The sequence below is a fragment of the Coregonus lavaretus genome (genome assembly GCF_964263955.1).
Source record: "Coregonus lavaretus genome assembly, chromosome: 32".
NCBI classification, from domain to species: Eukaryota; Metazoa; Chordata; class Actinopteri; order Salmoniformes; family Salmonidae; genus Coregonus; species Coregonus lavaretus.
In genome coordinates this window covers 29,556,857-29,571,371 of record NC_140019.1, presented here as the reverse complement: position 1 = coordinate 29,571,371, position 14,515 = coordinate 29,556,857, and the positions used below count along the sequence as shown (strand labels likewise).

At 41.2% G+C, this 14,515-nt stretch overlaps 1 protein-coding gene across 1 annotated transcript; it reads left to right on the top strand.

Annotated features, from left to right (window-relative positions):
* The first annotated feature begins 4,560 nt into the window (after window positions 1–4,560).
* Window positions 4,561–6,168, top strand: rnasel3 (ribonuclease like 3). The gene is made up of 3 exons (XM_084149949.1): window positions 4,561–4,595; window positions 4,696–4,760; window positions 5,640–6,168. The coding sequence occupies exon 3, from the start codon at window positions 5,648–5,650 to the stop codon at window positions 6,104–6,106; it is 459 nt and encodes a 152-aa protein (XP_084006075.1). The 5' UTR covers window positions 4,561–4,595; window positions 4,696–4,760; window positions 5,640–5,647; the 3' UTR covers window positions 6,107–6,168.
* The last annotated feature ends 8,347 nt before the right edge of the window (window positions 6,169–14,515 follow it).

Below are 14,515 nucleotides of genomic sequence, written 5' to 3'. Positions count from 1 at the left end.
GGTCCAGGAATGGCTAAAGGATTGCAATATTTACCTGGAACTAACCTTGCAGATAGCATTACTGGGTGATCTGAAAAGTCATAGTCAATCAATCAATAATATAATAATACTTTTAGCAAAAATGTTTATTTTTAATTCACAATCTGTAGAAGCAATGAGAATAGAAAGGTTCAGAACTTTTGTAAAACATCACAGTACGGTTGAAATATATATGGCAAATAGAAATCCTATATGGATGGTGTTAAGAGATAGATGGGAGGTATTGAATAGAGTTGAAGGATGGGACTAATAACAAATAACAACAAATAATAACAAAGATAGCTAATAATGTAAGCATACTGTGTCCATAATAAGTATATAGGTTGTATGTTGGGAGCTTTTGGGAAAGAGCACAGTTAGAAAGATATGGCATATAGAAGCAAACCGGATGGACATCATGAAAATGATTGGAGAGGTTGAGAGTAGAAGAAGTATATATATATATATAATAGAATTATTGTAAAATTAACTCTGTCCATAAGGTGTAGACAGTAAGTATAGACCGGAAGTAGAGGCCTGGGCATTGTTGTTCACTAATTTACTCCAAGTAGGGAAAGGATGGTGGGGTTGAAAAGTAATAAAGGGGAGTATATATATAAAAATAAAAAAAACATGGGGGATTGGAAGTGATGCAGACAATTACATTGATAGAAGATACAATCTATCTGCAATATTAAGCTGATCCATTCGCCCCCCCAAAAAAACAAAAAAAAAAAAAAAAAACAGAGTCAATACAAGACTAAGATTGAATCGTACTACACCGGCTCTGACGCTCGTTGGATGTGGCAGGGCTTGAAAACTACAAAGGGAAGCACAGCCGTGAGCTGCCCAGTGGCACAAGCCTACCAGATGAGCTAAATCACTTCTATGCTCGCTTCGAGGCAAGCAACACTGAAGCATGCATCAGAGCATCAGCTGTTCCGGATGACTATGTTATCACGCTCGCCATAGCCGATGTGAGTAAGACTTTTAAGCAGGTCAACATTCACAATGCCGCAGGGCCAGACGGATTACCAGGACGTGTACTCCAAGCATACGCTGACCAACCGGCAAGTGTCTTCACTGACATTTTCAACAGTCTGTAATACCAACACGTTTCAAGCAGACCACCATAGTCCATGTGCCAAAGAACACTAAGTTAACCTCCCTAAATGACTACCGACCCGTAGCACTCACGTCTGTGGCCATGAAGTGCTTTGAAAGGTTGGTGATGGCTCACATCAACACCATTATCCCAGAAACCCTACACCCACTCCAATTTGCATACTGCCCCAACAGATCCACAGATGATGCAATCTCTATTGCACTCCACACTGCCCATTCCCACCTGGACAAGAGGAACACCTACGTGAAAATCCTATTCATTGACTACAGCTCAGCGTTCAACACCATAGTGCCCTCAAAGCTCATCACTAAGCTAAGGACCCTGGGACTAAACACCTCCCTCTGCAACTGGATCGTGGACTTCCTGATGGGCCGACCCCCAGGCGGTAAAGGTAAGTAACAACACATCTGCCACGCTGGTCCTCAACACGTGGGCCCCTCAGGGGTGCGTGCTCAGTCCCCTCCTGTACTCCCTGTTTATCCATGACTGCATGGCCAGGCACAACTCCAACACCATCATTAAGTTTGCCGACGACACAACAGTGGTAGGCCTGATCACCGACAACGATGAGACAGCCCATAGGGAGGAGGTCAGAGACCTGGCCATGTGGAGCCAGGATAACAACCTCTCCCTCAAAGTGATCAAGACAAAGGAGATGATTGTGGACTACAGGAACAAAAAAAAAGAGGACTGAGCATGCCCCCATTCTCATCGACGGGGCTGTAGTGGAACAGGCTGAAAGCTTCAAGTTCCTTGGTGACCACATCACCAACAAACTATCATGGTCCAAACACACCAAGACAGTCGTGAAGAGGGCACAACAAAGCCTATTCCCCCTCAGGAGACTGAAAAGATATGGCATGGGACATCAGATCCTCAAAAAGTTATACAGCTGCACCATCGAGAGCATCCTGACTGGTTGCAACACAGAGGGTAGTGCGTACAGCCAAGTACATCACTGGGGCCAAGCTTCCTGCCATCCAGGACCTCTATACCAGGCGGTTTCAGAAGAAGGCCCTAAAAATGGTCAAAGACTCCAGCCACCCTAGTCATAGACTGTTGTCTCTGCTACCGCACGGCAAGCGGTACCAGAGCGCCAAGTCTAGGTCCAAAAGGCTTCTTAACAGCTTCTAACCCCATGCCATAAGACCCCTGAACAGCTAATCATGGCTACCCAGACTATTTGCATTCCCCCCCCCCCCCCCCCCCCCCCGCTGCTGCTACTCACTGTTTATTATCTAAGCATAGTCACTTTACCTCTACCTACATGTACATATTACCTCAATTACCTCGACTAACCGGTGCCCCCGCACATTGACTCTGTACCGGTACCACCTGTATATAGCCTCCCTACTGTTATTTTATATTACTGCTGATCTTAAATTATTTTTTATTTTTTATTTTTTACATATCTATTTTTATTTTCTTAAAAACTGCATTGTTGTTTAAGGGCTTGTAAGTAAGCATTTCACTGGAAGGTCTACACCTGTTGTATTCGGCACATGTGGCAAATACAATTTGATTTGATTTGATTTGATCAGCATCCAGGATCCAAACAACCTGTTTTATAATACATTATACAGTATTCTTCAAGAATCCAAAGTCCAAAAATGTATGTAGCAATCCTGGACTTCGCAACAGATGTTGGCATCAAGTAGTGTTTATCTCCAGGTTTATTTGGTTTTCCAGTTCTCTGTGTAAGTCAAAGTAGAAGCAAAGAGCAAAGCGCAGGGAAGGATTATGAATTGCTTATCAAGAGAATACTTGTATTCAATCAACTATGGATATCAGTATTTCTGAATAGCACTTTCATAACTGAGTTTGATTGGTACAACAGCTTGTCTTTAATAGAGGGAGTTGACATTTGATTTAGAAGTCTTAAGTCAGGTGGTGTGTTGGCCATCATGGGTCATGAGTCACAGCACAGAACTGTCACTTTATTAATTAACAGTCAACTCTCTCCATCCAACACAGAGCTGTCTGGAATGGTAAGATATTGGATTGATTGAATACTGGCCTTTAAGGCCCAGTGCAATCGAAATTCAGTTGTTTCTGTGTTTTGTATCACAATGTACAACAGCTGATGAAAGTAACACTGACAGTTGCTGGTTGAAAATATAATCTACACAAGGCTTTCTAATCAGCAGGTTTGCATGGGCGGGAGTTTCAGCCTTCCATTGCGACTGCACCATGCGGTAAATTGGTTAATAACAAAGAGAGTTCCAAACCTCTCTGCCAATAACATCAAGTTTTCCCTCCCCACAGACTGCTCCCAGACATGTTTATGTTTACATGTTTAGTCATTTAGCAGACGCTCTTATCCAGAGCGACTTACAGTTAGTGAGTGCATACATTTTTCATACTGGCCCCCCGTGGGAAACGAACCCACAACCCTGGCGTTGCAAGCGCCATGCTCTACCAAGTGAGCTACAGGGGACAAGACAGTCCTAGCAAAATTCTTGCTTGAGAAATAATGTTTTGCTCAAAAGCTATTTTTGCCAATTTTAATGGAAATCTATTACAGTAACGTACTTCATTGCTAACCAGAAATTATTTGATATTGATATATAAACGGCTGCATTGGGCCTTTAAATTAAAATCAATGTTATATTCAGATTCATTTCTTGATTGTATATTGGATGCAATTCCATCATCTCAGTCACATACATTGGGTCCTGTAACTATTTGTCACAAGTGTATAGAGGAGTAGGCAGGAGGCAGTCGCAGGTTCAGAACTACTGAATTTATTAAAGCACCATAGCTTAAAGCGGGACGAAACACAAAGTGCAAAATATAAAGTACTCAGGAAATAGCAGGAGCAATTCCTCTCAGGAAAACAAGCAACATATACAACGACTGACAAAGACAAATGACAGAGGGAGTATATATACAGTGATAGATTGGAACCAGGTGTGTGTAATGATGACGAGACATGTCCGGGGTTGATGAGTGAAGGGCGTTTGCCAGTAGCAGGTTCGGCAGCAGCTAGAAGGCCGGCGACGCCGAACGCCTGAGCTGGACAGGAGGGGGAGCCAAAGCGAAGGCTGGTGTAAAACTATTGGCATAACATTAATATAACTTGGCCTAGGACTGCTAAGTTTGGCATCACACATGATGTGAGATATATCTTGATTGATTGGACAGACAGACAATTAGCACATGCAGAGCAGCACAGAATACAACACGACAAGGAAACATATGACAAGCAACCCTTAGCAGGCAGGCAGACAAAAAGCAACCAAACAATATGACAGAAACATAACAAGGTACACACAGCTCTCAAGCTAATTGGGAAAGGGTTCCGTGAATAGTTAGCTAATTCAAACCCCTTTCTCCCCTACAATGTTGCATCACAGGTGCAAGGGTTCCAAAATCAAAGTTCATGACAGCGTATATATAAATCGAGACTCAGGTTAGAGTTACTCACTTCACAGTGGAGACACTCAAACAGGTAAGATGTAATTACAGTACTAGATTACAGTACTAGAACATAAAATAATAACACAATCTGAAGATTGTTGTCTTTGGTTAATGCTGTATTTTATCTGTAGATATCTGAGAGGACAGAAAACAACTTATCAGTCACATCGAAGGCCATTGAAACCAGTTGCCAGAGGTAAGTGCTTTCTCTCTCAAGTAAAATCTAGCCATTTTTAAAAAACCAAATTAGGATTTCAATTATATAATGTAATTTATGTTTGCATAACGTATACAAAATGGCTTTGGAGTATGATGACTCTACTTACTCTATCTTACTATGTAACTTCATCAAACATTTGACAAGCTTTGATGTATAAAACTGTTAATGAAATGACTTGTCATTTTATTTTTGGTATATTTATCAATAGGTGAGATTATTTGAGACACACAACAGTGTTGTTACCTTTCCCCTTAGAGAAAACATATTTTACAGTTTTGAAGCAAAATATACAGTATCACAATATGAAGGGGGGGATAGACATTGCTATGCAATGCTGCTGGTATACATACTGAATTTAGTGGAAGATGGCAATTACAGTAATATACTGTATAGTCCAGGGTTTCACAATAGGCAGTGATTTTATTTGTCCCCCCTTGTTTAAAAAAAAAAATATATATATATATATATAAAAACATGTAAATACATATTTTTCCTTGTTTGACATAAAATACTGTAAAATCACCAGGAAATCATCTCAAAGTGATTTAAATGTATGAAATCTGTTCATAAGTATTCCCACAAAATAAATAGAGAGGCATATGTGATCGTATGACAATGTAATCAAGGTCTGAAATTATTCTGTTCTTGTCAAATACTATATCTGTTTGGGATTCTTGCGGTCAATTTACAGTGAACAAATTCTTTATGTTCCGGTCCCCCGACCATCCGAAAAATCGGACCACGGCTGAATGTAATTGGGGACCCCTGGCTTATGGTTTACACTGGTATAGTAATTAATAGTAATAGTAATATATTAGTAATAGTCTGACTTACCCTGCCTGTTTCTCCATTTAGGTGAAGTCATGGGGTTCCAGAGGGCTTTCCTGCTCCTGGTGTTGCTGTGTGCCACAGTGATGGTACACGGTCAACCGGCCAACATTAGCCCTCGTTATCAACACTTTCTCCGACAGCACGTCAAGGGGGATATGACGATCCAGAAGTGTCAGGGTGTGATGGGCTACTTGAAGTTGACCGAGCCTGATAGCGAAAATTGCAAAATGAAAAACACCTTCATTAAAGCCAATTCAAATCAGGTCAGGGCCATTTGTACTGGTGGTGGAACACCTAAGGAAAACGGTCTGGTTGAAAGCAATAATCCCTTCCCTGTAGTCATATGTAAACACAAGTGTCCAAAGAAAACGCTATGTCAACACACACATCCCAGATGTGAATATGAGGGTTCTTCGTCCACCAGGAAAGTTGTCATTGCTTGTGAACGAGAATGGCCAGTGCACTATGGCGACGATATTCTTCTTGTCTAATTTAGCTGATTGCTATGAAGTGGTTCTCTGAAATAACTAATAATAATAATTTGCCACCTGAATTACTGTCTCCTGTTTTGTTTTTCAATATGATGACAACACATTACTGGGGATTTTGAACCAATTCCTAGTTGTATTAGTTGATTAGTGTCCATTGATCTGCAAACATTTAATTATCTGAAAGAACGACCAAAATACGTCTCAGGGTTTGATTGAATTTCAGTCCATTGCAGTCTTTGAAGGGGGCATACATGATTGTTGGATATTTATAGGCCATAGTCTCATATTACAGTAATGCTTAACTAGAGAGTAAACAAACGGAGCTCATTTCCAAACTAAAGAACAGAAATGTTACCATGACCTTTGAACTCTCTTGTTTTCTACCGCAAACTGAAATAATGTTCCAGATTAGGTTTAAGTTTGTTTGATATAGGTTTTTCACCAAATCTCCTAGTACTTTGATATGACCATTTTTACCAACCAAAAACAACTTGAAACACTTTATATAGAATTGCAAACAAGATGTGTCATAATTTGATTTCATATAGTTAGGAAGTCACATGCATACCATAAAACATTGTTAAAATGTTTGAGCCAAACAGTATATTCAACCAGAGGAAATCCCATTGTTTACATATAGATTTGAAAAGGCTTTGTGTGTGGTGCTCCCACATAAAGTGGTTGACTCATTTGCATGTGTATTTCCGCTGTCATTCCAGGTTCAAGTGACAATAACGTTATCCAGACTCCAAAGCAATCATTTTGTTTAGAAAGAACGACCAGTCCTTTCGCAACTATGCAAAAATAACTAATGACTGGGGTGTGTCTGTAGCAACATGACCAAAAGGTTCTTTGCCCAGACTCTTATTTCGTAAGGGATGTTTTAATGAAAATATGTAATAGATTATTTTTAAAAATATGTTAGTAACAGTTTTATAAAAGCAGTATCATGAATTAAAACTACTGAAGCCAAAAAAGAAAGGAAATTCACATGAGCACCACAAATCCTAGTTGGTCTATTGTACTTCAAACAATGTGTATGTGTCACGAGATGGATTGGTAGGTAAGTGGGTGGCGGGGCTGGTGTGATCAGACTTACCTGCAGCGCGTTGGCTAATCGGACAGGTAGCTGGGGATTGGCTGTAATTTATTTTAAAAGCCCTGTGTTTTGTGGTGTTCCGGGCTTGGAGTTGAGCGGAGAATGTCTCTCTATGGGGATCGGGCCCCTATGCAAGTGGCCATGTGTTGGGTGTTTGCTGTGATCGCACTAGACCAGTGTCTGCGGGATGAGAAGTCTTACTGGCAAATTCGAGTGAGGAAGTGGGCGGCTGCGCTGATGATGAACTGGGGGCTGTGGAGCTGAGTGGTGATCTGAGAGCAGAGGCATTTTTTTTTGTTTTATTGTTTTTATTTCAACTTTTTTTAACCAGGTAAGCCAGTTGAGAACAAGTTCTAATTTACAACTGCGACCTGGCCAAGATAAAGCAAAGCAGTGCGATAAAAGCAACAACAACACAGAGTTACATATGGAATAAACAAAACGTACAGTCAATAACACAGTAGAAAATCAATATACAGTGTATGCAAATGTAGTAAGTTAGGGAGGTAAGGCAATAAATAGGCCATAGTGCAAAATAATTACAATTTAGTATTAACACTGGAGTGATAGATGTTCAGAAGATGATGTGCAAATAGAGATACTGGGGTGCAAATTAGCAAAATAACAATGTAAATAACAATATGGGGATGAGGTAGTTGGTTGGGCTAATTACAGATGGGCTGTGTACAGGTGCAGTGATCGGTAAGCTGCTCTGACAACTGATGCTTAGAGTTAGTGAGGGAGATAAGTGTCTCCAGCTTCAGAGATTTTTGCTGTTCATTCCAGTCATTTGCAGCAGAGAACTGGAAGGAATGGCGGCCTAAAGAGGTGTTAGCTTTGGGGATGACCAGTGAGATACAGTGAGGGAAAGAAGTATTTGATCCCCTGCTGATTTTGTACGTTTGCCCACTGACAAAGAAATGATCAGTCTATAATTTTAATAGTAGGTTTATTTGAACAGTGAGAGACAGAATAACAACAAAACAATCGAGAAAGACGCATGTCAAAAATGTTATAAATTGATTTGCATTTTAATGAGGGAAATAAGTATTTGACCCCCTCTAAATCAGAAAGATTTCTGGCTCCCAGGTGTCTTTTATACAGGTAACGAGCTGTGATTAGGAGCACACTCTTAAAGGGAGTGCTCCTAATCTCAGCTTGTTACCTGTATAATAGACACCTGTCCACAGAAGCAATCAATCAATTAGATTCCAAACTCTCCACCATGGCCAAGACCACAGAGCTCTCCAAGGATGTTAGGGACAATATTGTAGACCTACACAAGGCTGGAATGGGCTACAAGACCATTGCCAAGCAGCTTGGTGAGAAGGTGACAACAGTTGGTGCGATTATTTGCAAACGGAAGAAACACAGAATAACTGTAAATCTCCATCGGCCTGGGGCTCCATGCAAGATCTCACCTCGTGGAGATCTAATGATCATGAGAACGGTGAGGAATCAGCCCAGAACTACACGGGAGGATCTTGTCAATGATCTCAAGGCAGCTGGGACCATAGTCACCAAGAAAACAATTTGTAACACACTACGCCGTGAAGGACTGAAATCCTGCAGCGCCCGCAAGGTCCCCCTGCTCAAGAAAGCACATATAGAGGGCCGTCTGAAGTTTGCCAATGAACATCTGAATGATTCAGAGGAGAACTGGGTGAAAGTGTTGTGGTCAGATGAGACCAAAATCAAGCTCTTTGGCATCAACTCACTTGCCGTGTTTGGAGGAGGAGGAATGCTGCCTATGACCCCAAGAACACCATCCCCACCGTCAAACATGGAGGTGGAAACATTATGCTTTGGGGGTGTTTTTCTGCTAAGGGGACAGGACAACTTCACCGCATCAAAGGGACAATGGACGGGGCCATGTATCATCAAATCTTGGGTGAGAACCTCCTTCCCTCAGCCAGGGCATTGAAAATGGGTTGTGGATGGGTATTCCAGCATGACAATGACCCAAAACACACGGCCAAGGCAACAAAGGAGTGGCTCAAGAGGAAGCACATTAAGGTCCTAGAGTGGCCTAGCCAGTCTCCAGACCTTAATCTCATAGAAAATCTGTGGAGGGAGCTGAAGGTTTGAGTTGCCAAACGTCAGCCTCGAAACCTTAATGACTTGGAGAAGATCTACAAAGAGGAGTGGAACAAAATCCCTCCTGAGATGTGTGCAAACCTGGTGGCCAACTACAAGAAACGTCTGACCTCTGTGATTGCCAACAAGGGTTTTGCCACCAAGTACTAAGTCATGTTTTGCAGAGGGGTCAAATACTTATTTCCCTCATTAAAAAGCAAATCAATTTATAACATTTTTGACATGCGTTTTTCTGGATTTTGTTGTTGTTATTCTGTCTCTCACTGTTCAAATAAACCTGCCATTAAAATTATAGACTGATCATGTCTTTGTCAGTGGGCAAACGTACAAAATCAGCAGGGGATCAAATACTTTTTTCCCTCACTGTATACCTGCTGGAATGCATACTACGGGTGGGTGTTGCTATGGTGACCAATGAGCTAAGATAAGGCAGGGATTTGCCTAGAAGTGATTTATAGATGACCTGGAGCCAGTGGGTTTGGCGACGAATATGTAGAAAGGGCCAGCCAACGTGAGCGTACAGGTCACAATGGTGGGTAGTATATGGGGCTTTGGTGACAAAACGGATGGCACTGTGATAGACTACATCCAATTTGCTGAGTAGAGTGTTGGAAGATATTTTGTAAATGACATCGCCGAAGTCAAGGATCGGTAGGATAGTAGGTTTTACGAGGGCATGTTTAGCAGCATGAGTGAAGGAGGCTTTGTTGCGAAATAGGAAGCCGATTCTAGATTTAACTTTGGATCGGAGATGTTTAATGTGAGTCTGGAAGGAGAGTTTACGTTCTAACCAGACACATAGGTATTTGTAGTTGTCCACATATTCTAAGTCAGACCCGCTGAGAGTAGTGATTCTAGTCGGGCAGGCGGGTGCAAGCAGCATTCGATTGAAGAGCATGCATTTAGTTTTTACTAGTGTTTAAGAGCAGTTGGAGGCCACGGAAGCTCGTTTGGAGGTTTGTTAACACAGTGTCCAATGAAGGGCCAGATGTATACAAAATGGTGTCGTCTGCGTAGAGGTGGATCTGAGAGACACCAGCAGCAAGAGCGAAATCATTGATATACACAGAGACTAGAGTCGGCCCGAGAACTGAACCCTGTGGCACCCCCATAGAGACTGCCAGAGGTCCAGAAAACAGGCCCTCCGATTTGACACATTGAACTCTATCTGAGAAGTAGTTGGTGAACCAGGCGAGGCAGTCATTTGAGAAACCAAGGCTATTTAGTCTGCCAATAAGAATGCTGTGATTGACAGAGTTGAAAGCCTTGGCCAGGTCGATGAAGATGGCTGCACAGTACTGTCTTTTATCGATCGCGGTTATTATATTGTTTAGGACCTTGAGCGTGGCTGAGGTGCACCCATGACAAGCTCGGAAACCAGATTGCATAGCGGAGAAGGTACGGTGGGATTCGAAATGGTCGGTGATCTGTTTGGTACAACGCACATCTAGGAGCTTAAGCTCCGCCAAGTAATGGACGTGATGGCTTGATGGAGTGTTTGCTGTCTCAGCTACATACTGTAAAGTACCTTCAGTTTGATGGCTTGATGGTGTGTTTACAGGTAAGGCTGACAGTGTTCCCTGAGAGGAAGGCTGCCATCTGGGCTAAGGTTGCCTGGTGGGTGATTTTCCTCTCAGTAATGGTAGGACTGCTACTGCTGGCTCTGCTCGGCTTTCTGCTGTGGAAGGTAACACGATGTGGAATACATACTGTGGAAGCCAGAGGTTGGTGGGAGGAGCTATAGGAGGACGGCTCCTTGTAATTAATAAATAATACATGGAACGCAAAAGCATCAAACATGTTCCATTTATTCCATTCCATTATTCCATTACAATGAGCCTGTCCTCATATAGCTCCTCTCACCAGCCTCTGGTGGAAGCCAAATATTGATATGAATATTGAAACGTCTGGTAATCTTTATTTTGTGTGTTTGTGTTTACTCCGGCTACAAATAAAGCTGTCTATTTAAGTGATAATGCCCTGGAAGCCGGTGTTTGGAGGATATATTGGCACGTGTATTGTTGGCAAACCGTGCGAATATATCCTCCAAACACCGGCTTCGAGGAAATTATCACTTTTATACAACGGGTTACCAACGTATTCAAATAATGATTGACATATTTTCATTAAACGTCATTTTGATTAATTTATTCATACTATTTCATCCTTCCACAAGATATAGTCCCGACACAAATCTAGGGTTGCTACCCAAGCCAGCTGGTCCTTCGTTCTATTGGTTTGGTTGCCAGAGACGGGACCCAGTCGTTCAGTCTTTTGGTTCTGTATCTATGGACACGACCCAGTCGTTCAGTCTTTTGGTTCTGTATCTATGGACGCGACCCAGTCGTTCAGTCTTTTGGTTCTGTATCTATGGACGCGACCCAGTCGTTCAGTCTTTTTGTTCTGTATCTATGGACGCGACCCAGTCCTTCGTTCTAAATGTTCCATTGCCATACTGGCTTATCCCTTACCTGCTAGCTAGCCAATTACGGCTAATTTCCAGTCACGTCAAAAAGTGTAGCCAGAATAACAGCAAAGTAGCTTCATTTGCATTTGTTAAGCTGTTTTCTAGTGACATTTATTTAGATAGATCCATAACAATGAGCTAATGAGGGGCGATTTCGTTTTACCTTTTTTCAATTGACATTTCTTTGTATATATCCATAAAAATGATGCCAGCTGATTCATGATTTCGACTGGCTGAGAAACGCTGCCTGCCTGTCTGTCTCGTCCTGACACGTTCATTACTATGGGACAGCTGGAGATCGAATTTGAATATTTAAACAATGTTGCAAATGTCAGAGAGACAGAAAGCAAGGCTTATACAAATCTCAGCTGTTGAAAACTACATGTTAGTCTAAAAGAAATGTGAGATAATGTCTAGATGCTTTTTATAGTGGAAATCAAGTTTATAACTTGTCTGGCAGGGCTGATGAGACAGTGGATTGCGCAGTCAGATGGAACAGAGTAAATAGGCATTTTAACGTCATAGATATAGCCGGTGGTAATTTGTGGAATAGACACCGTCTGGAATGCGCTTTTAACCTGCATTCAGCATTCAGGATTATACCCACCCGTTGTATAATTGATCATGTTGTAGTGCAGATGCATCAAGTACCCTGTGGCTAAAACGTCCCACATCATGCATAAGATCACAGAGGAACGTCACTCCATTTGGGTCCAACTGCATTGGCACAGGGACTTTGACACACATCAATACAATGAATTGAACAAAATAGTGAAAAAGCTATATTTTAAGATTGTGTATGTACACCAATGTTTAAAAGCTTACCACCTCTTTTGAAGAGCACCCCCCAAATGTACATAAAATGTCATGGTTTTCAGTGGTTTTCCTTTAACTTCTTCGTTTTTAATGGTTGTATTGATATCATACTGTACCTGTGAATCTGTGTCTATGACTGCCATGTGGATATTAATACAAATGTGAGCTTGAACATTAGCACCGCTGGTAGCAATAATAAAGTTACCAGAAGAGACTTGAATTCTGAAAAGAGTAAAAATTGATTTACAGGCACATTTTGACAGTTTAATGAAACGGAGTAATCTATTTCCCAAAATGGTTACATCTTAAAGTTGTACTATCAACTATCCTTTTACAGTAATGGAATGTGGTATCTTATATGGGAGTGTTGATATGAGGTCCTAGTGGTTCCACTAACAGACTAGAAACCAAAAGTTTCTTGAATAAAAACAATCGCCATCCAGTGACCTCTCATTAGTTTCAATGGTGCACTTTGATAGTCAATAGCATCTATCATTGTTGAATTTAATAATGATGCTTCATTAAATAAACAGACAAAATCCATATTTTGACCTGACATACATCACCACTCCCACACAGACTTACTATCTAATGTACAAGGTTAAGAAGAACCTTAGGAAACATACAATCCCCTCAAACAAGGGATGCTGCAATTGGTCATTCAACAAAAAAAAGTGTGCTTGAACGTTCTCAATACATTCTTATTGTATTAACCATCTTTTTTTGCTTACACTTCTCTCTCTTCTCGTTTTCTGTACACTTTCATGACCTTTCCCTTTTCTTCAACCGCTAGTCTCTTTAATCAAGTCGATCTGTCTCCACTTTGTAGAGCTTGTTCTTTTATTAAGTTATGATTTAATACTTGCTGTAAGTGTTTGCTCTATGCTTGGTGGAGACTTGAATGTCCTTGGCTACTTTTTCTCACCTTTAACCAGTCTTGTGTCATCATCATATCAGTTTTATTGAAGTTCCCAGTCATAAACATTCACTTTCTCTCAACCCTCGCTGTTGTGTGTTAGTAAATGATATGAGACATTCAGGAAATAATTGTCTGAGGTACATTTAATGTGGCTTTACAGTAGGGTTAAGACACTCACCACACCTCCATTTTCACTCTTATCAATCACTCTTTCACATTTCTTATTCAGAGCTCATTTAACCAAGCTGCCATTGGGATTGTGTTGCTTTTCAGAAAAGTAAATACAAAAGTTTAAAGACTGTTTTGAGCACCATTTTGTAACCTCCCCTATCAACACCCCATTCCTTTTTTTTTACTAAGCCTTACTCAAACGATACAAAACCACACACACACGCTGCTCCCAACCTATCATGAGTCCCAGGAACAATCTCTCCACGGGAGATCTCAGGGGAAACGTTGTATGAAGGCTGGTCCAGTGGTCCTCAAATATCCCTGGTTAATATCCGCACATTCAAACCAAGACGCATGAAATGCATGTCCAACACAGCAGTGTGATGGGATGGGGAGAAATTATCCAATAAGAATGCTATTCTACTTTTCAATTATTTCACTGATGTGTCATTGTAAGCTTTCTGACAGACAGACAGCGCAACACAATCCTCTCCTTAATGCTCCCATAAAAAAAAGTGTTTGTCTGGTTTGAAGGAGCCCTAAGCTGGTGATAAGCAAATGATTCAACAATGAACTGGCGACTGATGAACAATGAAATGGACATTAACTTCACAACATGCCAATGTTACAAGGAGGTTGTCCTCTGAGATGCACATTCCATAGAAACCAGCAGACATAGGGGACCTCCAGGACTAGGTTTTGGAGGAAACACTGCCCCTAACACTTTCAATCAATTCCTGCCTCGACATAAAACAACACTTTACATCAATAAATACAATTAAAAAATAATAAAAATAATAATTAGCAATCACTTCTGGGCAGGCAGCACAAAATGGTGAC

Excerpts from the sequence above, each read along its gene's own strand:
- rnasel3 (XM_084149949.1), top strand. The coding sequence starts at position 5,648 with ATGGGGTTCCAGAGGGCTTTCCTGCTCCTGGTGTTGCTGTGTGCCACA.